The following is a 26,018-nucleotide window of genomic DNA, read 5'->3' on the forward strand; positions in this document are numbered from 1 at the left end:
CTCAGAGTGAATATGTCCCCTGGTCCAGATCGCTTGCATCCCAGGTTGCTAAAGAAAGTGAGGGTGGAGATAGTGGAAGGGCTTGCCATAATCTTCCAATCTTCCCTAAATACAGAGGGGGGTACCAGAGGATTGGAAAGTGACAAATGTGAAAGGGACATTCCTAGTAACTACAGGCTGTTCAGTTTAACATCAGTGGTAGGTAAGGTTTTAGAAACAATAATCAAGGAAAAGAAAATCTACAGACACTTGGAGAGGTTCAAGTTCATTACAGAAAGCCAGCACCAATTTGTAAAAGGCAGATCGTTCTTGACTAACCTAATTGAATTTAATTAAGTAACAGAGAATGCAATGATGAAGAGAATGCAATGGATGTTGTTTCTGAACTTTAAGAAAGCCTTTGACAAAGTACCACATAAAGGCTGGTTAAGAAAATTGAGGTTCATATAATAAGGGGGTCAGTATCAGCTTGAATTTAAAAAAATTTGCTTAACGACAAAAAACAGAGAGACATCTAAAATAGTTGTTTTTCAGACTGCAGGATGGTAGACAGTGGTGTTCACCAAGGGTGCTAGGACCACAGCTTTTTTGATCTGTATAAATAACTTGGATATTGGAATAGGGCAAAAATTTCAAAATTTGATGATATCAAACTTGAATCTGTGGCAAACAGTGAGAATGATACCTAATCAACAGGAAGAGGACATAGATAGGCTAGCAGAATGAGCAGACAGAATTTAATATAGAGAAGTGTTAGGTGCATTTTGGCAGGAGGGATAGAGGAAGACAATACAGACTTATTAGCACAGTTTTAAAGAGTATGTAGGTACAGAGGGACCTGTGGCTTTATATGCACCAATCTATGAAAGTGGCCAGACATATTGAGAGAGTGGTTAGAAAAACATATGGGATCTTGGGCTTCGTAAATAGAGGTGTTGAGTACAAAGCAGGGAAGTTATGCTGAACCTTTATAAAGCCCTGGTTAGGCCACAACTGAAATATTGTGCCCAGTTCTGGTCACCACACTTTAGGAAAGATGTAAAGGTCCCTGAGAGGGTACAGAGAAGATTTACCAGAACGGTTCCAGGGATGAAGGATTTTAGCTGCAAGGTTAGGTTAGAGAAGCTGGGTTGATCTCCTTGGAGCAAAGGATATTGAAGGAATATTTGCTAGACGTGTACAAGATTATGACAGGTTTAGATACAGGAGACAAAGAAAATTTGTTCTCATTAGCAAGGTACAAGGACTCAGGGACATAGATTTAAGATTTTGGGCAAAAAATGCAGAGGGGATGTGAAGAAGAATTTTTTTTTTACAGCGAGAGGTGATGGCCTGGAACTCAGTGCCTAAGAGAGTGGTGGAAGCAGAGACGAACAATGATTTTGAAAAGAAATTGGATGGGCACTCGAGGGAAATAAACTTGCAGGGCCACGGGGATTAAGCGGGGGAGTGGGACTGACTGGAGTGTTCTATAAAGATCAGCCAAATGGCCTCCTTCTGTGCCATAATGTCTCTATAATTCTTTTTAGATGTACTAGTAGAGTGGGCCTCACTTGATAAATAGCATTTAAATTTAGATAAATGTCGTATCATGCATGTTGGTCGGGACGATGCAGCTCAGCCTGAGAATCTCAGGATTGCAGAAAGATTCAACAATAAAACTCTTATTCACTTAAATCAGTAGGAACAGGAATCAGAACCATAAAGATTTTGTTGGATTGTGAGATCGACTGAGGGAAATATGAAAGGTATCTTTAACACAAGAGGTATGACGAACTGTAGTCTCCAGAAGTATTTATGAGCAGGCACCAGAATAGTCTCAGGCTTCAGAAATAAAAATAAAGAAGACACGTTATTGGAGCAGCTGAGTTAAGTAGTTGCCACCTTGTACTGGCTGAATATTGTTGGGAGCTGTGACACTTCTATCTGGTCATGAAATGAGATGCATACAAATATTAGAGTGGAAATGGTCAAGAGACAGAGGTCCTGGCTGCAAGGTGAAAGCAATGATAGCTGACATACCGATGGACATCTGGATTTACAAGATAGAATCCCAAAATTCCTGGATCACAAAAAGACATCTGGGATTGCCAACCTTATCTCCAGCTCAGTAACAGCAGGGGCAATTGGAGCTCCAAACGCCACCTCAGCAAGACAGTGCAACTTTAAGCTCCAATACTTCAGATTTGCCAAAGAGGTCTCCAACTCTCCAAGTCTACTTGCAACATTAATCTAATTATTATTTCAACAAGATTTCTGAACTTGCAAAGAACTTAAAACTAGGTTTTTCCCCCTTTACATTGTTTAAAATGTCTAATTCCTGTTGAAGCCTATATTTATTGCACCATTATGTTGTTTTGCACGTTTAAGCTCAAATTTTAAACGTGGCCTGTAGCTTTTGGCACAGTACCAGATATTCCTATTACTCTCAGGAAAGCATTCTAGTACAGCATACTGTGCAACTGAAACAAGTCTCTGCATAGGAATAATTCAGAAACTATTTTCACATACTGTATATCAATCGTTGAACATTATATATTATGTAAAATTTTGTCATTACTAAATACATCTTAACTGCCATAATTGCCTTAAACCTTTTGTAAAAATCATTAGAACTAATGTTCTGTGCTGGGGAGGAAAATATACACACACAAAAAGATTTTATATCTAAACATTTAAATGTTTCACAGTAATAGCTTGAAGCACAAAAGCACCTTGAGTTCTTTCTGTAACTACTTAAAAAAAAACAGCAGCTGTTAAAACATGTTAACACACTCCTACTTTCTCTCTAAGTAGTGAGTGTAATCATGCAGACACACACACACACTCTCTCTTCTAATGGGATGACCCATGATTAGATTTAGAGGCTTTACCACTATTTAAAAACAAGAGTACAAAATTGGCATATTTCACTATTCATTTCTAATTTTATGCACCCTAAACTACAATGCAAGTACAGTACCTATAGACTTTTTCCAGCGACTGAAATATTTTCAAAAAACATTAAGAGTCAAATTGATGCTGTCTTACCCCAGCCTCTGATGCAACTCAGCTGTAAAATTAATATCTTTTCCAGTCAATTTGAAAAAGCCAAGCTCCTCTGTCTTTGGCTAACAGTTTGTCCCATAAAATGCTTGGAGGTATAGTAACAAAACTAGTTTCTGCTGCTTATTGAATTCTCGTTTCTAAACACTGCTAATGATTAGAGCATTTGAAAAGATCTGTCTGGTCCCAAATAAAGAACTGTTAATACTGTACTTAAATAAATTCTTCATTCTATTCGAGGTAACAAATATGTCAGAACTTCGCTCAACAAGCCTTTACTTCTTCCAGATTTTTGACTGAATGTAAATTGTGCTCTTCAAGGATTACTCTTATCCTTTAAAACAAAAAAAAATGTTCTTCAACTGAAAGCCTCCATACACCGCATGATAAAACCTCACATTTGATGAGGCCTCAACTTGCACGAATATAATTCAAGGACAGGTGGCAAATACAGGTCATTGCCAAGGGAACCAAAATAATTGCTGACTATTAAATCTGCTGTAACTACCAATTGTTTTCCGCAGTTATCCAGTAATGACAAACAGAAAATACTGGTTCTTAAATTTAATTTAAGATAGAAGTAAGAGGTTACCATTCTGAACATATGCACAAACACAGCAATAATATCAATAGCTACTTTTCCAAAGCAGTTTGTAAAATCACATTTTTCAAGATCCTGCATAATACAAACATTTTGGTAATCTATGTTTCGACCCTGTTTTTGAATAGTGACTTCTAGTGACAGCACAAGAAAATTTACTCTTCATTCCCAATTTCAATGATGAGTTACTAAAGCCTAGAAATTACTGTTGGCAGCAGTTGCAAGTAAAAGCTTCACACAATCTGAAAACATTTCTTCTGCAGCTATTCTAGTGGTGGAATTAATCTCTTTACAATGAACAGTTTTTACACCTACATTAAAACAGAAGAGAACAGAATGTCATACAAACAGGGTAAGTATTCATGCATAAATCTCCCTAACAGTAATTTGCAATCTTAAATACACCAATGAAAGACATGGTGAACCTATCAGATGTATGTTTTTTTTAAAAACACCCAATTAATATTTGTCGGAGGGAAGAGTTAACACATCGCCAGGGCAGTGGGACATAGGTGCAGTGAAATGTTTCCTTCTGATAGAATTTCTTGGCATGACACTGGTTACATTTAAGAATTAAAATGCAACAAGTTTCTACTTTGTGGACCTGTCTTCTCTGATTTTATCAAAAAAGAATGAATCCTGTAATAGAAAGACAGATTTGCATTTGTATAGGGCCTTTCATGACCTCAGGACTAGCCCAAAGTGCTTTGCAATCAATGAAGAACTTTTGAAAGTGTTGTAATATTGTAATGACATTAGAAAGTATTAACAGACTATTAGTGCAGTTCTGAGGACTCCCATCCCTCTAAAAATGTTTGTACTAAGTTTGAACAGCCCAATTTAAGGCCTTGTTGAAAGACTGGCAACAAAAATATATGCAAAATCATGTTCTGTACAGGAATTAGTGAGCTTGAATTAGAACTTGTCACAGAAATAGCAGAAATGCAGAGCACAGCCTTCTGTCAAAGAGAACGGGTGCAGTGACCAAAGTATCTCACCGTATCGGAAGACAGGAGCACAATCCAGAAACACAGTGGGTAGAAGCCATTTCTGTGAGGAAGCTTATGGTGAGGCGGCTTTTGGTGTGGAGATTGTGATTCAGACGTTCCACAAGTTTAACACAATATGCAGGAACATTCAAAGCAGAGATGCAGGGCCTGTCAACCATCCACACTAGCATACTGGTGACAGCAAAAGTCACTGATAGCTTCAAGCTTTATGGAGCAGGGACGTCGCAGGCACCCACACGGGAATCTCGGAAGTTAGCTGCTTTGCTCTATATTGCTCCATTAAAGTAGAAATCAAGAACGTGTTTCAGTTACAGCAACCTCCCCATCTATCACCTCAGGCTATCAGGAAGTGAAGAACTTCCTGCTGCTCAACACCAAGTTCTCTGACCGTGGCCACATTTCCTCTCTCTCATCACCATCAAAGCCATGCATTCATTACAGAGAGGCTTAAACACTAATCGAACCAATCTCGCCACCTTAACCCTAAAGTTACAAGAACACTGCAGCTCGAGTCTTCACCTGCACGAAGTCCCACAATTCCATCACCCCAGCCTCTCTAAACTCCAGTGGCCCCTCTTACCCCAGTTAACTTGAGAAAACTTCCATCCTCACATTTAAATTCCTCCAGAATTTCATGCCACTCTACATCAGTCAGCTTTTCCAGCCTCTATCCCATGTGCAACTCCACTCCTTTAACACCAAGAAACTCCTTGTCCCCCCACTCCTTCAGCTCAAACAATGGTGGCATCTTATTCAACCATTATACCTCTGTCCTCAAAAATCTTTCCAACTTATTGCCCTCTTTGCTTTAAAAAGCCTCATCAAAACCTTTCCTTTTGACCATGCCTTTGGACTCCCACTCAAACCATCCCCATTTTCCCTTCTCCTGCCTATATGCTCAAGAGATTACACCTTGACATGGAGAAAAGCTTCCCTGCCCCTATGATGCTGAGAGCTATACCGGTGAAGGTATAACTCCTGCTATGGCCACCCAAGCCAGGCAGGTTGAAGAGTTGGAGCCAGACGAAAGGCAGCCCATGGGTCCTCCTGGTAGTGAGCTGCAAGTCAGGCTAATGGCACATCCATGAGAAGTGCATCTAATTAAGGAAAGACGAGTCAGTCACAGATTTGCAACTATAAATATCAATTTTGGAAAACCATGATTGACTGGATGGCAGGGAAGATGATACACCAATCAGAGTCCAATATTTTACTCTTGACAGACAGCAATGGAAAAAAAATGACTTGCTAGGCACAGGAAATTCTAACAAACTATGATTGGTATAGACTGCAAGTTATTGTGGTTGAATGGACAATACAGCATGGGGAGAGGAGAGGAACAGTTGAACAGGGAATGCAACATGGGACAAGGGAGTGGAGCAGTTGAATGAACAGCTCTGGAACATGGATAGAGCAGGTCACAGGCCCAAGTTAAAATAGAGATATAGTTGGATCACTGTCTTGTATGAAGCAACTGTGGGCAGAAACAACTAGGGCTTGGAGCGGGCAGGTGTTCCTGAAGCTTCCCTGAACTTACAAGCATTTCATGGATTCAACTTAAGAATGTTTAAAACAAAACTAGATTATGCACTAAATACAGTAAGGAATATGTTAAAATGTTTTGTTTTTAGTTTAGTTTAGAGATACAGCACTGAAACAGGCCCTTTGGCCCATCGAGTCTGTGCCGACCATCAACCACCCATTTATACTAATCCTACACTAATTCCATATTTCTACCCCATCCCCACCTGTCCCTATATTTCCCTACCACCTACCTATACTAGGGGCAATTGCTAATGGCCAATTTACCTATCAACCTGCAAGTCTTTGGCATGTGGGAGGAAACTGGAGCACCCAGAGGAAACCCACGCAGACACAGGGAGAACTTGCAAACTCCACACAGGCAGTACCCAGAATTGAACCCGGGTTGCTGGAGCTGTGAGGCTGTGGTGCTAACCACTGCGCCACTGTGCTGCCCCATTTTCAATGATTTGGTTTTGTGCTCACGTTTGCTTCTGTACATCTTGTTATGGAAGTGATGGTTTTTTGGGGGTTTTTTGAGGAATTCATAGTCAAACAGAATAAATGTTGAACCAGTTATTTTTTCAAGACGGCACTGAAAGAACTAGTTTGGCAACAATGTTTACTGGTTGTCACATAACTCAAGTTAAAAATAGGACAGGAACTCTGGTAACAGGGGAAGATGTGGGCAGAGAAGTGACACTCGCGCCCCTTGATAGGACAAGCCAGAGAGCAGCAGAATGCACCTGAGAGGACAGAAAAGCTCACAAGCTTTTGATTGTAGTGTCAGTGTGTTTTACCTTCTGGAGTGAGTGGCTGATAAAGGGAGCCTACTGCTGAAGAAGTGTAGGAAGGAGAGAAGACCACAATGCATCTCGTTTTCCAGTAACTCTCTAAAAGATTCTGAGAAGTCCATTGTGTCAATTCATCTCATTTCCTAAGTTCGAAGAAAGCCTGCTAAATTAATTCTCAATGTTGCTAGAAAGAACTGTTCTAAAAGATCCCACAGTGCTGTTAGAAAAAGAGTTCCAGGATTTTGACCCAGCGACAGCGAAGGAACGGCGATATAGTTCCAACTCAGGATGATGTGTGACTTGGAGGGGAACTTGCAGGTGGTGGTGTTCCCATGCATTTACTAAAAGACTTGGCTAGGTCTGCTAGGAGGCTTAGGGTATATGCCAGTTTTGGATCAACATATCTCATCTGCTTTTTCTTCAAAAATGAGCAAGTAATCAGACCAAGTGTGTTTTTTTGTCTGTAATAGAGCTCTAAAACAAAAAATCCCTCTTATTTTTTCCGGTTAACCAGTGTACATATGTGTGTGTGAGTGTGAAGGGCTAAAGTAAAAAATTTAATCTGTGTGTTTCTGCTTTACTTCATTACTGGTTAAGACTTGCTTTATAATAAACTGATAATTTTGTTGTTCATTAAAGAAACCTGGTTAGTGTGTTCTATTCTGGGAAAAATAGAGCACATGGCCAGAATTTTTCCAGCTCACCACCGATCTCGGCGGCGAGCTTCAAAGAGGGCAGGGCGCATGTGCGGGATTTGCCCGCGGGATATTTAGCGCGGTAGCTCATTTACAAGTCTGGGGCAGACCGTCCACTGCCCAATGACATAGAGGGGGCAGGTGCTCTGTCCCCGGCAATGGCGTCCAGCGCCACTGCGCAGGTGCCGGCAACATTTTAAAGAGCTTCCAGCCCTTCATTTCGATTTAATTTTTTTTTTCATTCATTCATGGGGTGTGGGCATCGCTGTCTAGGCCAGCATTTATTGCCCATCACTAATTGCCCTTGAGGTGGTGAGCTGCTTACTTGAACCGCTGCAGTCCATGTGAGGTAGTTACACCCACAGTGCTGTTAGGAAGGGAGTTCCAGGATTTTGACCCAGCGACAGTGAAGGAACGGCGATATAGTTCCAACTCAGGATGGTGTGTGACTTGGAGGGGAACTTGCAGGTGGTGGTGTTCCCATGCATTTACTACCCTTGTCCTTCTAGTTGGTAGAGGTCGCGGGTTTGGAAGGTGCTGTCTAAAGGAGCCTTGGTGCGTTGCTGCAGTGCATCTTGTAGATGGTACACACTGCTGCCACTGTGCGATGGTGGTGGAGGGAGTGAATGTTTGTGGATGGGGTGCCAATCAAGCGGGCTGATTTGTCCTGGATGGTGTTGAGCTTCTTGAGTGTTGTTGGAGCTGCACCCATTCAGGCAAGTGGAGAGTATTCCATCACACTCCTGACTTGTGCCTTGCAGATGGTGGACAGGCTTTGGGGAGTCAGGAGGTGAGTTACTCGCCACAGGAATCCGAGCCTCTGACATGCTCTTGTAGTCACAGTATTTATATGGCTATCCCAGTTCAGTTTCTGGTCAATGGTAATCTCTAGGATGTTGATAGTGGGGGATTCAGCGATGGTAATGCCATTGAATGTCAAGGGGAGATAGTTAGATTCTCTCTTGTTGGAGATGGTCATTGCCTGGCACTTGTGTGGCGCGAATGTTACTTGCCACTTAACAGCCCAAGCCTGGATATTTTCCAGGTCTTGCTGCATTTCTACACAGACTGCTCCAGTATCTGAGGAGTCACGAATGGTGCTGAACATTGTGCAATCGTCAGCTAACATCCCCACTTCTGACCTTATGATTGAAGGAAGGTCATTGATGAAGCAGCTGAAGACGGTTGGGCCTAGGACACTACCCTGAGGAACTCCTGCAGTGATGTCCTGGAGCTCAGATGATTGACCTTCAACAACCACAACCATCTTCCTTTGTGCTAGGCATGACTCCAACCAGCGGAGCAATTTCCCCCTGATTCCCATTGACTTCAGTTTTGCTAGGGCTCTTTAATGCCATACTCGGTCAAATGCTGCCTCGATGTCAAGGGCAGTCGCTCTCACGTCACTTCTTGAGTTAAGCCCTTTTGTCCATGTTTGAACCATGGCTGTAATGAGGTCAGGAGCTGAGCGGCCCTGCTGGAACCCAAACTGAGCGTCACTAAGCAAGTGCCACTTGATAGCAGTGTCGTTGACACCTTACATCACTTTATTGATGATTGAGAGTAGACTGATAGGGCAGTAATTGGCCAAGTTGGACTTGTCCTGCTTTTTGTGTACAGGACATACCTGGGAAATTTTCCACATTGCAGTGTAGATGCCAGTCTTGTAGCTATACTGGAACAGCATGACTAGGGGCAGGGCAGGTTCTGGAGCACAGGTCTTCAGTACTATTGCCAGAATATTGTCAGGGTCCAGCTTTTGCAGTATCCAGTGCCTTCAGTTGTTTCTTGATATCATGTGGAGTGAGTCAAATTGGCTGAAGTCTGGCATCTGTGATGATGGGGACTTCAGGAGGAGGCCAAGATGGATCATCGCTTCAGCACTTCCAGCTGAAGATTGTTGCAAATGCTTTAGCCTTATCTTTTGCACTGATGTGCTGGGCTCCCCCATCATTGAGGATGGGGATATTTGTGGAGCCACCTCCTCCAGTTAGTTGTTTAATTGTCCACCACCATTCATGGCTGGTGGTGGCAGAACTGTAGAGCTTAGATCTGATCTGTTGTTTATGGGATCGCTTAGCTCTGTCTATTGCATGCTGCTTATGCAGTTTGGCATGCAAGTAGTCCTGTATTGTAGCTTCACCAGGTTGACACTTCATTTTGACGTATGCCTGGTTCTGCTCCTGGCATGCCCTCCTGCACTCTTCATTGTACCAAGGCTGGTGTCCTGGCTTGATGGTAATGGTAGAGTGGGGGATATGCCGGGCCATGAGGTTACAGATTGTGGTTGAGTACAATTCTGCTGCTGCTGATGGCCCACAGTGCCTCATGGAGGCCCAGTTTTGCATTGCTAGATCTGTTCAAAATCTTTCCCATTTAAGCACAGTGGTAGTGCCATACAACACGGTTGAAGGTATCCTCCATGTGAAGGCGGGACTTCGTCTCCACAAGGACTGTGCGGTGGTCACTCATACCAATACTCTCATGGACAGATGCAGATTGGTGAGGACGAGGTCAAATATGTTTTTCCCTCATTGGTTCTCTCACCACCTGCCGCATACCGAGTCTCGCAGCTATGTCCTTTAGGACTCAGCCACCTCGGTAGTGGTGCTACCGAGCCACTCTTGGTGATGGACATTGAAGTCCTCCACACAGAGTACATTCTGCGCCCTTGCCACCCTCAGTGCTTCCTCCAAGTGGTGTTCAACATGGAGGAGTACTGATTCATCAGCCGAGGGAGGGCAGTAGATAGTAATCAGCAGGAGGTTTCCTTGCCCATGTTTGATCTGATGCCATGAGACTTCATGGGGTCTGAAGTCGATGTTGAGGACTCCCAGGCAACTCCTTCCCGACTGTATACCACTGTGCCGCCACCTCTGCTGTGTCTGTCCTGCCGGTGGGACAGGACATACCCGGGGATAGTGATGGCAGTGTCTGGGACATTGTCTGTAAGGTATGATTCCGTGAGTATGATTATGTCAGGCTGTCGCTTGACTGGTCTCTAGGGCAGCTCTCCCAACTTTGGAACACGCCCCCAGATGTTAGTAAGGAGGACTTTGCAGGGTCGACAGGGCTGGATTTGACATTGTCGTTTCCGGTGCCTAGGTCGATGCCAGGTGGTCCATTGGTTTCACTCTATTTCATTGACTTTGTAGCGGCTAGATGCAACTGAGTGACTTGCTAGGCCATTTCAGAGGGCATGTAAGAGTCAACCACATTGCTGTGGGTCTGGAATCACATGTAGGCCAGACTGGCTAAGGACAGCAGATTTCCTTCCCTAAAGGACATGAGTGAACCAGATGGGTTTTTACAACAATTGACAATGGTTTCATGGCCATCATTAGACTAGCTTTTAATTCCAGATTTATTAATTGAATTCACCTTCTGCTGTGGTGGAATTCGAACCCATGTCCTCACAGAAATACCCTGGGTCTCTGGTTTACGAGTCCAGTAACAATACCACTACACCACTGCCTCCCGCTAAAGTAACATGAACTAAGAAATTAAAAGAAGAAAGTTATTCAAAGTTTCAATCCCCTCTCCCACCCCACCCCCCGCATGACGAAACAGTTTATTAATTACCCTCTCCGCGCCTAAAAAAGTAACCTCGCAATCCCGACCTTATCCCTTCAAAATTAAGAACCTTTAACCTTCAACTCCTTCCCACCATCCCCTCCACCAATCGCAATGGGTTTCACCGCTCCGCCCCCCCCCCTCCCGCCCTGAAAACTTACCTGCTCCCCCCTCACAACCACTGTTCCACCTCAGATCTCCGAATGGAGATCCGAAGGCGCGAGAGTTCCGGCAACCAGCCGGAATATTACAGCGGGGCGGCTGGAGTGATGAGATACGTATTTATTCTTTTATTTAAATAAATTAAAATATTTTAATGAGGCTCCCGTCGCCAAGTGGCGGGGGGGGGGGGTGGGAGTTGGGGGGGGGCTGGTGGGGGGGGCTGCCACAAGGCCTCACCACCACCGGTAACATGGGCAGGGCCTTCCCGGCATCAAGGCCCGTGATAGGCCTCTCCCAGACAACCTCTGAGGTTGGGAGCCCGGCAAAATTAAGCCCTATGATTGACTGTATCGGGAAGTGGGAAAATTTTAAATGTATGTTGTGACCTGTCGAGAATAAACAGTGCACTCCTCCAGCCTCGGTCAGAACAATTTCAAAGTACATTTTCTTATATGTGTAATCAATCAGTATTACTAATTCTACCTGAAAATTCAAACATTCCCGCAAATGAACAAAATCTCACTGCCAATCCTAATATTTTATGAATTGTTCCCAATTTGAGTCACATTTCAGTCGAGGGAATTTTCCAGTCTCAATGGGGTACCAGTGGATATTGTAGCTCAGCGAGCTTCGTACTTGCCAACATTGTATAGGACCAAACACATGAGATTTCCCAAAGCTGACCTTAACCAGGCAAGCCAGGGTCCCAGACTGGATCTGGTGCTCTGAGCCCTCCAAAGAGAAGGACAGCAAATTATACAATTGATCAGCCCTTAAAAGGGCTGCAGGCAACATTTTTAAAAATGCAGCCAATTATAGGTAAGTGGACACATATGGGGGGGAAAAGATATTTCCAAGTAAACTAAATTAATTTTTCAGCTTTTCCAAATGCTACATTGGGAATAGAAGCGTTTGGCAAAAACCAAGGGAAGGCAAAATAAATGTAGAGGAAAAAAAAAAGTCTGTTTTTAAGTGATGAAGTGCTGCAGTGCCTGTACCTCCTTGTACGATGGTTGGCGATGTTGTGATGCTGCCACTACAACAGGGGGATGAGTGAGGGTTGCACTGATTGCCAGTCCTGACACCCTCCCCACAAAGTACTGGGGAAACATGCCTGCCAAAAGGTGGCTTCCAGGCTCAGCGTCTCCTACGTTACTCGTACAACCCACAGACTACAGGATGGCACACCTTAAGGAAACCAAAAAGGCAAGACTGCCATATACCAGTTACATGCCACAAAGTATGGCTGGCCACTCTGCTCCAATGCTAGCCCATAACAGGTCCGTGTTCAAGCTTATAGCTCTTTCATTATTTATCATGCTTACTCATATTCCAGCAGGGTACACATTCAAGATACAACTTACAATTGAAAGCTTTAGCACATTCATCTTGAAAGATTTGTACACACAAAATTATTGCAATAAATGCTTAGTTGCATAGTCACAAAATGGACTGCAGGTTGAGTGTGTGTCTGTCAATGTTTAAGTCCTTCTTTAATTTACATTTGTGGACCATTTGTCTTCTTGCATGACTGGAAACCCCATAATATAAGGAACAGACCTGAAATGGGGTTGGGCTCAGAAATTACTAGCCCTGATTTGCTTGAAAGTGCCAACCCATGCATTAATGTATCCAAGAGCATGGAAGGAATAAGGGAAAGTGATGCCACACACTTCCCCAAATCTCAGGGCTCATACCATCCCACTCTATGGTTGATTCCCCTGCTCTCATGCTATCTTCCACCTGCCTTTGTACTCAAGTATGCACATAGCCACACAAATACATGCATAACTAGCATCTTATAATGCTACAAAAGCTGCATTTTTCAGGTCCTTTTTATTTTCAATCTTGCTGTCCTGCAAAATTCTTAAAGTTTGTCAGCATTTCATTGAATTAGCAAATATTTATCTGTTTTTGGTTGGTCACAGTGGCGCAGTGGTTAGCACCGCAGCCTCACAGCTCCAGCGACCCGGGTTCAATTCTGGGTACTGCCCGTGTGGAGTTTGCAAGTTCTCCCTGTGGCTGCGTGGGTTTCCTCCGGGTGCTCCAGTTTCCTCCCACATGCCAAAAGACTTGCAGGTTGATAGGTAAATTGGCCATTATAAATTGCCCCTAGTATAGGTAGGTGGTAGGGAAATATAGGGACATGTGGGGATGTGGTAAGAATATGGAATTAGTGTAGGATTAGTATAAATGGGTGGTTGATGGTCGGCACAGACTCGGTGGGCTGAAGGGCCTGTTTCAGTGCTGTATCTCTCTAAGTATGTGTTATCACAAGAACATTCAGAATATGTTTGGAAATAATACATTAACCAGACTCATAAAAAAGTGCAAAAGAACTGAAAACGTACTTCAAAATTAAATTTTAAAGGGCTGAAAACTATCCCTTTATGAGTTCCTGCACACATGCAGCCCCTATTAGGCCAACCCCAATGGGGCAAAAAGGCTATACAGTGCAATCCTGTCCGAGGTGGATGTGAAAAAAGTGCTGTGGCTAATTTAAATATCATTCTCCTCCTAGTTTCTTTTCGTGACTATTGTAAACAAAGCACAATATATGACCAGGGTGATTATTCACGAACATACTCCAACCTCATACTGCTGTTTTTGACTAATCTTGAGCTTTGAACATTGCCTTATGAATGTAAAGCAACAGGTGATGCTGACATGACATTTACAAGTCCTAAGGGAGTCACAATATAAATTAAGGATTAACTAGGGGGCATAACCTAGACTTAATTTTCCTATTCAATTTCAGCATTCATGAAATTCCTTTTGAAGTGCCAAGCATCCTAAATTTTGGGTATGTATCTGTTCCATAAAAGAACCACATTACATTACAGAATTTACCTTGTATGAACCATTTCAATTCAAATTACTGGTAATGTAGTTCTGCCCATCTGGAGTTGATATAAGGAGGACAATGTGTGTGCAGGAACTCAAAGGGATAGATAGTTCTTAGCCTTTTAAAATGCAAGTTTCCTCTAAACTTAATTAATGGTAAATCAAATAACATAGTAATTTTTTGGATGGTGGCTTATTTCAATGATATTATTCATTCAGAGGTCAGTTGCTTCTCTGATGACGCTTCCCTTACTTTACATGATACACTTTATTAAATAAACTTTGATTTCAAACCACCAATTCCATGCTGTGCAATGCCTAGTTATGTCTTCTTTGGAGAATTACATTTGTGAAAAGTCTGATTCACAATGTAATAGGTCAGTGTCTCATTAATATTAATCAGGCCACTCAAAAATAAACTATGCTTACATCATTGCTGCTGCTGACACTAACTGTATGCATAAAATATCAAAAATGCTTCAGTTCCACTGCCAAAAACTATCTAGATCATCAATCACTTCAGGCAATTTTCTGACACATTTGCTCTCATAATTTTTGCTTTCTGGGAAATTTTAGCTAATGAAAAATACTTACTTCCTTGCCTCTTCAAATTTTTCTTGCACCTCTTTATAAATTCTTTCAAAAACTAAATATATTCTGCCCTCTCCTATGTCCCAGCACCCTCATCCAACAATGTAATCTCTGATCCACCATGGGAGATCAATGAGTATTCATTAAAAAAAAAAATCCCTACTTCCAAAACATTGCATTTCCAACATTCTCTACCATCTCAATAATGATTATGTTATTTTACATTATATCCTAACAACACCCCAGTGAGGAATGTGATATTATTGAACCAAGAGACAAAGGACCAAGTAAAATACATCAGCAGGAATACAAAGGACAACTGTATGGGCTGAATTTAGCTGTAGAAATAATGGTGAGGTTAACAGTGCCCAGCATAACTAAAGTAAAAATCAAACAGCAACTTCCAGCAACTGCACATGTAGGGTTAAACGTGGAAATCAGGAAGGTGCTATTGGATTTTCCTTGCTCCTGTAGAAGCTGTACGAGAACGGTATCCCATTGAGAAACATGGCATTGAAATACATGGAACAGTGTGAAGTTGCTTTACTTATAAGATATATACCAACGAAACTCACTAGAAAACCTTAGGGCTTGTCCATTCCAGTGTAGGTATATTTTTAATGGCTTAAGTCTTAATTACTGCCAAACAATCTCTCTGGCACTGAAAATTAACTTTTATAAGTGTGGAGTCTCATTCCTTCAGATCTTATTCATTTTTTTTAAATTATTTTTCTTTGGCCGGGATTTTACCTTAGGTGGATGGGAGCTGACCCCCAACAGAAAAGTCAGCAGCGAACCCGCATCTGTCTCGCCTGGGGATCTGACCTGTATTTTGTGGGTCCCCAGGCTTCAATTGTCATGAGGCGGGGTATTCACCCGCTTGAGGTAAGAAGTCCCGCCTAATAGAGCTGCCGGCTCGTCAGCGGGCTAGCCGCTCTGAGTCCCAGCAGCACCACCTTAAGCGGTGGCCACTGCTGGAACTGCAGCCCAGCATGATGACAAGCTGCCTGGGAGCCAGGAAGGAAGGTAAGTTTTGGTTGCCTCGCCAGGGGTAATCGGTCGGCACCCAACAAGGCAAGGGTGCTAGATTGGGGGGTCTTGGGGGTGGTTGGGGTAACGGGGGTGACCCTCCATTGGGTACAGGGTTCCCGACAATGAGGGACACCCCAGGATGCTCAGAAGCCACCCGCTTTCGTTAGGCAGCTTCTCCCGGCACCAGGATGCCCGCTTTCCACGCGTAAAATCCACGTGGAGGTGGGCGAAGGCCCTTAAGTGGTCACTTAAGGGCCTTGATTGGCCTGGGGCAAGCGGACCGTTTTTTGCCACCACCGCTCTGCATAGAGTGGCGGTGGAGGCGGGAGTGGGTCAGGAAGGCCTCCTGGTGCCTCCGCCTCCATTTTACGCCATTTCCCCCCTGCCCCCACCCACCCCCCCCCCACCCCACCACCATCCCGCTCATCGAGGTGGCGTAAAATTCTGGCCTTTGTCTCTAATTTCTCTCAAACCCATCTTTCTTTCTGCCTCTGTTTCTCTTTCTGTACCTGAATGGACATCGAATGAAATATTCTAACTGACATTTCCTCGATCAGACTCTATCCTGCTTATTGAATGATTCTTCAATCAGATTGGTTAAGAAGATACACCATTGCTTGCCCAGTTTGCACAGGTCTTAGAACCCCTGTAGAGGGTGCTGCATTGCTTTTGCTCTTTAATTTATGGCAAGTTCCAGTGCAAAATTCAATAGAAAGTTTGTCAGCAAGTGTAAACATAATGAAGAGCTAGTGCCATTTGTTCACCACTGAGAGCAACATCCAGCCCATAGTGTTGCTTGTTCCAATGCAGCCTCCAAAGAGTTACAACTGGTAAAAATACCCACCTATCATAAAATGTCCACCTGCAAAGGAACTTAAAAAATAGAATACTAAATTATTTTATACAGTTAATAATCAATGGTGACTTTTTTTTTACATATAGAAAATATATAAGGTCCTGATAACAAATTGTTATATTGGGGAAAAAGTGACTGAAACCTTATACTAAAATATCTAATTCCGGAATAAGATTTTTCTGTAAGTATTTTGGTTAAAGTATGTTGTGCATGTGATTCTCCTTTCTTATGTCAGAACATGCAGATTGTTTTCTTGTAATTTTACACCTCCTACTGCAGTGCTTTATTTTGAAGTTGCACTTGTGATTTCACACACACATTACGGTGTTTTGCTAACAACCTTCTCTTCTGTGCTGATACCTTGCTTTTGACACAGGTATTTCCCACAAACCAGACAGGATAAAAACTAGCTGAGATACGTAATAATACAAATTAATTGGGAGTTGGTTACTGGTGCAGAGTCTCAATTGTATCCCATTTTTGCCCCAAACCAACTCTTATTGACTGCAAAGCAAACTCACAAATCCCATGCATCCCATTTCACTCAAAGGGAGTGCCTGGCAGACAAATGCCACTGCAGGGTTGCAACAAAATCCAGAGTCCCACTAGGAGTGTGGAATCCACACATATATTGATCAAAATAATGGCTTATATTTTCCATCTGAGCTATTTTCATTGTTCCAGCAAAATATCTAGCAACAACTTATAAAGTTAGACTGTTTCCAGACATCGTACTGATCTTTCTACATCCTCATCTCACTTCACATTCCATTTACAACCAATGTTTCTCCTCCAAACCCATGTAATCGGCATGGCGAAAAGTGACAGATCAAGTACCATCCTATTAGTTTCTACATCATAGCTTGAACATCTTCCTGATTTTCCTCCCAACATGCCTTGCCCTGACCAATTCCCTGAATGTTTGAGGCAACTGACATTGTCATTGTTCCTTCAAATTAGAACCTCAATTCCACCTCTTTGCTATTCTTTTCAGATGTGACTCTCAGTGTAATGTTACACAACCATTGTCTGAAAAAAATTAGACCCAAAAGGTGACCTCATCCAAGTCCTCTTTTTGAAAGAAATTTTTTACAAGATTCACTTTCCTCCTTGATGGACAATATGAACAGCTATCAATCGTTTGCATAACATATCATTTTTCACATTGATACAATGACTCCTCCCTAATAGTTTGATAGTCCAATCTTCTCAACATTTGCTCCTTGTGCTAGCATCATTTGGGGCAACTTCAACCAAGGTAAAATTACAGTTTGTATTCTTACAAATCAACTCAACCCAAAAATTTAATACAGTACTGCAGTTCTCAACAAGGCAGATGCAAGGATATCAACACCTTGGAGGGGGCGGGGGAAATGGGCTAGTTAGCACGGTATCAAGTATAATCTGGTTTTATGTTACATCTGTTGTATGTGCTGATATTTAATATTGCATTTAATTTTCAAAGAAATGGTTCTTCAAAGAACCGAATGTAGACTGTAGCTGTACAAGTATAGAATGCAATGTTTCTCTTTCACGGTTATCTTTCTCAGGTTGCTACTGAATTTTGCAAAGGAATTATGTGTCACATCAGAACAGCATTGCACAGACTGGAAATTTAAATAAGGTGGCTATCACTGTGATGTCAGAATCATAACAGATGCCAATATAAAATTCCCCTGACCATATTACATCTGCCTCAGGCATGCACATTTCAACCATGACAAAACAGTTGGAAGGGAATTGAAAAACTACGTTACAACTTAAGTTCATCTCCGTGCCACTTCAATAAAGTCCTAATTTTTAACATTTAACAAAGGAGTAGCTGAAACTTGTAGTTTTAAATGATGCATATGAAGTCCAACACATATTAATTTCAATGGGTTTCTGCTGTTACTTGGAATTTGCAAGCAACAAGCCCCAATAACCTTAACAGGATTTCACTTTAACAAGCTTTTTCCTCAAAGAAATAGTCAGGATAAACCATATCTAATAAATGTAACAAGTCTAGTGACTGCTAATGCACTGCATGGAGGTTATTGCACTATTCCGGTTTCAAGTTGCATTAGCATTTCATCTAAAATAACAGTCATGCAAATTAAGAAATGGTAGCTTCAAGGAGAAATATCTACATTAATACTACGTGCTTAAACAATTATAATAATTTACATCTTTTTGAGGTATCCATGTTGAAACAGGATGTGATGACATCAGAAAAAAACTAACTGGGAACAGCCACCAAGATTAACAATATGAAAGAGCTGAATTAATGCAGAAAGTTTCATTCACCCAGGCGCTGCAGCAGTCACATCATGTATATATATGCTTATTTAGCTCCATTATGTCAGTTCTTTTGAATAAAACCTTCCTAATAGCAATAAACCTCCCCTGGAGGGCAGTTACTGATGTTTACCACAAACTCACAGCAGCTTAATCATGACACAAAACTTGGAAGCATTGTGAACTGTGAGGAGAATAGTGTAGAACTTCAAAAGGATCAGTTGGTGGAGTGGGCAGACAGGTGGCAGATAAAGTTCATGCAGAGAAATGTGAAGTGATTCATTTTGGTAGGAAGAACATGGAGAGACAATATAAAATAAAGGATACAATTCTAAAGGCATTGCAGGAGCAGAGGGACCTGGGTATATATGTTCATAAGTCATTGAAGGTGGTAGGACAGCTTGAGAGAGCAGTTAATAAAGCAGTCAGTATCCTGGGCTTTATTTATAGGGGCATAGAGTACAAGAGCAAGGAAATTATGTTGAACTTATACAAGACACTAGTTTGGCCTCAGTTGGAGTATTGCATCCACTTTTGGGTGCTGCACTTTAGGAAAGATGTGAGGGCACTGGAGAAAGTACAGAAAAGATTGACGAGAATGGTTCCAGGGATGAGGAATTTCAGTTATGAAGATAGATTGGAGAAATTAGGACCTTGGAGAAGACCTTGGAGAAGAGAAGGCTGAAAGGTGATTTGATAGAGGTATTCAAAATCATGAGGAATCTGGACATAGTAGATCGGGGGAAATTTTGCACTTCTGAAAAAACTGAGAACGAGAGGGCACAGTTTTAAAATAATTGATGAGAAGCAAAAGCGACATGAGGAACAACTTTTTCACGCAGTGAGTGGTTAAGGTTTGGAATGCACTGCCTGACTGTAGAGGCAGGTTCAAGTGAAGCATTCAAAAGGGAATTAGACTTTTATATGAAAAGGAAGAATGTGCAGGGTTACAGGGAGAAGGAGGGGGAATGGCACTAAGTGAATTGCTCTTTCGGAGAGCTGGTGCAGACATGATGGGCTGAATGGCCTCCTTCCACACTGTGACAATTCTGTGATTCTGTGACACATATTTACGTAATTTAAGATTTTTTTTCTCTCTTTTTCTTTCCACTACTTCCACCAGTGACTCTTGACAACACAGAGCATGCACAGAGTGATTGCGGACGTCATCAGTGCGTGCAAACATTTGCCAGCTTGCCAGTATGAATGCGTGCATGCACACGCTGATGTCACCATGCAATGACGCCCTCACCCTTCAATAGCTCCGATTGCCGCCTCCATTCCCGCAATAGTACCCCACTTCCTACCGCCATCCCTGCTTCAATCGACGCTTTCAATTTGCCGCTCCCGTCTGCTCACCGCTCACTCCCTGCCTCGCCACTACCACCCTCAGCCACTCGCTCCCGCCCTCGCTGCTTCCCCCCCCTCAGCTGCTCGCTCCCAGCTTCTCCTGGCCACTCACTCCAGGCCTCGCCGCTACCCCCCTCAGCCACTTGCTCCTGCCCTCGCCGCTTCCCACCCTACGCTGTTCACTCCCCCCTCCCCGCAACCCCGGCCACTCACTCCAGGCCTCGCTGCTTCCCACCTTTTGGCCACTGACTCCCGTAATTGCTGCTTCCCTCCACCCAACCATGCAACTCGTTCCCCCGCACCCCCCATGCCAGGTGATCGCTCGCCATCGCGGCACCCGAAGAAGCAGCGGGGGTGGCCGGGGCAGAGCAAGAAACGAGCCACTGAAGCAGCAGGGAGGCAAGCGAGCAGCCAAGGGCTGATGGGGTGATGCAGGAGTGACTGGCCGAGAGGGGGGACGCAGCGAGGACGGGAGCGAGTGGCTGAGGGAAGGCAGCGGTGAAGTGGGGAGCGAGCGGCAAGTAGACAGGTGTGGGACAGAGCCGTGAAGAGAAGCGTGATGGCAAGAGGGAGTGGGATACTGTTGGGGGTGGAATGGAGGTGGCGATCACAGCCATTGAGGAGGTTTGGGTTTCATTTGTTTTTTGTGACGAATTGAGCAGCGCCATCTTTATTACTGGCAGTTGCCTGAGACGTTGCAGACAGTGACATTTCAGTGGATGAGGCTGCATTTGCGCATGTGCCAGTAAGTGTGCCACCTAGTGGTTATGTTGTCAGCAAATGCAGCCTACTTCCACATTGGATTTACAGCTCTATATGAAGTGATTGTTGGGCTAGCGTTGGTGTTGCATTGCCCAAGGGGTTCTGCCCCATTGTTAAGCCTCCAATGACCACTATCTGAAGAGTTCACCAATTAATCATGGTCTCAGCCTTAATGACTGACCTGAGTCACTACATCTGATGCAGGAAGCAGCTCAAACAGCCTGCTCTTGTCCTGTGGCAAAAATCAGCTTCCCGTGAACATAAAATAACTGCATCCCAACCAACGAAGAGCTCGGACTTTTTATTTAATAGCTTAAATGATATAAAGTACTAAAAAAAATTGCATTTATGTTGTGCTTTTCAGGAGCACAAAACATCCCAAAGCACTTTATAGCCAACCAAGTTCTCTTGTTTGACGTGTCATCACTGTTGTAATGTAGGAAATGCAGCAGCCAATTTGCACACAGAGAGCTCTCACAAACAGCAATGTGATAATGACCAGGTAATCTGTTTCAGTGACGTTGATTGATGGATAATTATTGGTCAGGACACCCCTGCTCTTCTTCAAAATAGTGCCACAGGAACTGTTACGTCCACCTAAGACAGAAGATGGGGTCTCGGTTTAACGTTTCATTGGAAAGACAGCACCCCCTCTGAAAGTAGCACTCTCTCAGTACTACTGTCAACCTTAACTTTTGCACTTTGTACTCAAGTCCTGGACTTGAATGGGGCTTGAACCCACAACCTTCTGGTCGCAGAGGAAAGAATGCGACCAAACTGAGCCACATGCACCTTGAATTTGTTATTTGTGAATATTTTGTTTGGTTATCACAGTGCATTCCTTGGTAACATAGTTCAAAGGCCCAGGATTACCTCTCTCTCTCTCACACACACACACACACACACACCTACCAATAGAATGTAGAACTCTCTATGTCTTTTCAACCTGGTTGCCAGATGGTACATTCCACAGCAGCAGGATTAAAGTCAACAATTTCCATGATTCCTCTCACATACACCGAATCTTTCTGGTTACTGGAAATCCCTGGAACCCAGAGCCCAGGTGAATTTTCCAATTCAAGCTCTGGTTCCAGGCAGCACCACAGGCCTACATGGGAAAATGTCTTGCAGGAATTTCTCATGTTAAAAGAAGAATTTTATAGGCAAGTCATGATATTTTAATCCACCTAAATTTTAATCTCACCGATGTTACTTCCAGTTGGATAATGTGATGAGCAAAAAAGGGAAAATCACAGCCAAAACGTGAGAAAATTACAAAAACAATTCACATAGAATGTAACCACAGAAACAGGCCATTTAGCCCAACTGGTCTGTGCTAGCATTTATGCTCCACGTGAGTCTCCTCCCACCCCTGTTCATCAAACCTTGTCAGCATAACCTTCTAGCCCTTTCTCCCTCCTGTGTTTATCTAACTTCCCCTTAAATGAATCTATGCTGTTCGCCTCAATTACTCGTTGTTGTAGTGAGTTCCACATTCTAACCACTCTCTGCATGACAATGTTCATTTGATCGATTGGTTTTATGACATTTATTAGTTTACAGCTTTTGAAAAGTAAATTGAGGGATTTAGTTGCTCAGTTTCTGCTGGCTATTTATTCCTAATTGGTGCTCTTTTGCTACTTTTAAATGTGTATATGATAATTTTAAGGACAATTTGCCACCATAGACTCCCAGCAGGAGAAGCCAAGAGTCAAGAGAGTCACAACTACATTGCCTCCTGCCTCCAACCCATACTCACTGGGAGCACAAGATCCTGCAATTGGCACAGATCATGGAATTACACCTTCCCTTGTTCAAGTGTGAAAAGTGACAAACTGACAAACTAAAGAAATTGGGCAGCTAATCTGCAATTTCAGCAACGTAATGGAATATATTGATTACATTAATTCTAATCTGTCACTGATCATGGTATAATCCAAATTTGGACAAGCACTGCAAGGTTACCTCTAAAAGGTATTTGTCACATCAATTGCAATATGACTCCAAACAATGCAAAGCCAATATTTGAAAATTGCTAGGCAGGCTATACATTTTAACATCAATAAAGAGCTGACAAGATTCCTTTCTTAAAATTATTAAAGGTGTCAGTGTTAGCTCAGTGATAGCACTCAGAACCTTTCAGTCAGAAAGCCCTGGGTCCAACCCCACTCCAGAGTCTTGAGCACAATATCAAGGCGGGCACTTCAGTGCAGTACTGAGGAAGGGTTGCACTGTTAGAGGTGTTGTCTTTTGCATGTGACCTTAAACCCTACATTGAAAGTGACCACACTTAAAAGAAAAAGCTCATTGGCTGTCAAGTGCCTTTCGTGACCTCAGGAAATCCCAAAGTGCTAAACAAATATCAACTCTTTCGAAAAACCCTACACCAGTGAGGGGAGCTCGGCGTATGCATTCAAGTACATGTTGAAAACTCCACTGCATTAAAGAATAAAACAATGTGCAGCCAGCAGTGTAACCTGCTGCTGCCAACTTGGACCAGTCAAAGTAAGGGACTAGTGCCAAAAGAGGGCCTGCAACATTATCAGATCAAAGAAACACCACCAATTAAACTGAAATGGTTATCATTTTTAATTTTTATCAAAATGGGATGTAATGCTATCATAATCTATTCAGGCATCTGCCAGTCACCATCAAGGTCACCCAATTCAACTGTACATTAAATCCAACATAAACCTCAACCGCATACCTTAAACTCAGCATCTATTATATCAGACATTTTTCTGAATTTCCCATACCAAACATTCTCTGAGTGAGATTGCCAAATAATGCTGATATGGGGAAATCTTGGAAGCGTGTGTCAATCAATTTATCGAAATCCTTAAAAAGATTACAACTTATAACATCCCTGCTGGTATTAATACGTCCCCCCCCCCCCCAAAAAAAAAATAAATCTACGAACTTGTTTCTTGTATTTTTTTTAAAGTTTTGTTTTTAAGCTAACTACAGTTGTGTACAACCGCTGTTGCAGCCTCTATGCTGTTTGTGCACAATTATACCAAAACTGGCAGGCGCGTCTTTTACAAGAAACAATTATCTCGTTGATAAGTCAGAAGCTTACAATACATTTGTCATTTTAACAGTAAACATTGTACGCAAAACTTTAAAATGCAGGTTTTAATTCCCCATAAAAAAGAGGGGAAACTAACGCCAAACGGAGAAACTGTACCTGTACACTGGGAAACACAATGAGAAGTGTATATATGGGTATTTGCTCGGTTAACCTCATGTCCAAAAGTTCGGTTTCCAATTGTTTTCAGCCTGTGATTTAAATTTAAAAAAAAAACAATTCAGCAAAGCCCGTGTCTCAATCCTATTTCATCCCCTAAACAAGGTGCAAAAAGAATATGAAAAGTAAGGATTGCTTTCAGTCCGTAGAACCCGCAGATTGAGAGTGGCGAAAAAAAAAATTACAGATGTGGTGCAGAACCTGGAAAAAAATTATCAAGAGCGCTCCCTCTCGCTTTCATAAGGTGTTCGTTTTACTGTCCACCAATAATCAGATAGGTTGGAAACTACTCGTAAAGCATCAGCGCCCTCACCGAGCCTCTTCATGCCTAGTGAAACTGCCCGATTAATTTACCATTTACATTTCTTTAACGTACACAAGATGTATAAGTGGCTTTGACATTCAATCTCATGTTAATCGTCCGCCAGTCGTGCGTCAATGCATTCTAGATACCGATTCCAAAATCTTGCAAGCAAAAAAGAAGGAACCATTTATAATAAAACACTAAACTCTCACCTTTCAATTGAGTTAGGACGTTTTCCCACCAATGCATTTATTTTTCGGGGCTTCACTGAGCAGCTCCTAAGGCTACAGATTCGCAGCCGAATTATCTAAAGTGCAGTGCAATAAATTTCCTCCACCTATCACTGTCACCTTTTCTTTTACATTGCAGCTACTCCAGAACTGCACCAACCCGTCTAAACTGCACACTGGGCTATTGGAGCTCCGAGGTCCGGGGCGAGTCCTCAAACCGTGCGCTCCCCCAGTGTTGGAGTGGATACTGAAGTTGTAGTGAAGTTGTGTGGGTGTTACTGCACAGATCCGTCCTCTTCTTGCCTCCCGCCAACCCTGATGTACTGGAGAAAGTGCAGCTCGAATCCAACTTATCTCCAAACAAGTCAAAAAATATTCCGATCAGCAACAGCAGCGACACGTTCAAGATCACCAGCAATAACACTTGAACCCGAAACGATGTGAGGAATATGGATTTCAAAAACAAATTCAAAAACTAATCTGAGCTCCACTATTACCGCGCTTACTTTTAACCAACGTGCGTCCTGTCCAGCTATCGTTTTGTTTGTCACCGCAAGGAACGTGCCCAATCAATAATCCATTCTTCAAGGAAGTGAATGTGAGTTAACGGAATAAATGGATAGATATAAATCTTTATAAGATTGTATTTCCCCTTATCTAATTCTTAAGTAACTGATACGGTACCAAGTACACTCTGCCCATGGGCTGACTACTGTATATTAGCCCTGACATTTTCATATGTTATCAACCACAACAGCCTAACAGTGGAGCATCATCCTGTGTTCACTTTCCAGTGTGTCATTGGATACCCATCAGCAGTCAAACTCCAGCTAATTATCCTTCCTTGAACCCAGGAATACCCAGGCTAATCTTAGCAGCCCTTGTTGCTACTTCTCTGAGCTCAACCAACAGCACAGACTAAGAATCCTGCCCGAGTTATTCCAGGTCTGCATTTAAGTTACACACCAACTTCCTCAACCACATCAGGACTGGGGTGACTCAATTCTTTTTTTGTGTGAAATTGTCCCATAATTTTACAATGGTATCAGGGAGGAAAGGTGAGTGTAGTTCTGGTCAAATTTAAATCTATACAAAATTTTGTTTTAAAGTTACAACTAACACAT

General features: G+C 42.6%; 1 protein-coding gene across 5 annotated transcripts in view; it reads right to left on the reverse strand.

Annotated features, from left to right (window-relative positions):
• The window catches only part of adamtsl3 (ADAMTS-like 3), a 723,872-nt gene extending 698,734 nt beyond the window's left edge, over positions 1 to 25,138 (reverse strand). For all 5 annotated transcript variants that reach the window (XR_010969700.1, XR_010969699.1, XM_068017734.1 and 2 more), the window contains exons 1-2: positions 24,877 to 25,138; positions 24,301 to 24,392 (exon numbers count right to left, since the gene is read on the reverse strand). Coding sequence is in view for 3 of the 5 variants with exons in the window: in XM_068017734.1 (XP_067873835.1) it covers positions 24,301 to 24,360 (60 nt within the window). In the remaining 2 variants the exon portion in view is untranslated. The remainder of the gene's footprint in view (positions 1 to 24,300; positions 24,393 to 24,876) is intronic.
• Positions 25,139 to 26,018: the final 880 nt, after the last annotated feature.

Source organism: Heterodontus francisci, chromosome 38 (assembly GCF_036365525.1).
Source record: "Heterodontus francisci isolate sHetFra1 chromosome 38, sHetFra1.hap1, whole genome shotgun sequence".
NCBI classification, from domain to species: Eukaryota; Metazoa; Chordata; class Chondrichthyes; order Heterodontiformes; family Heterodontidae; genus Heterodontus; species Heterodontus francisci.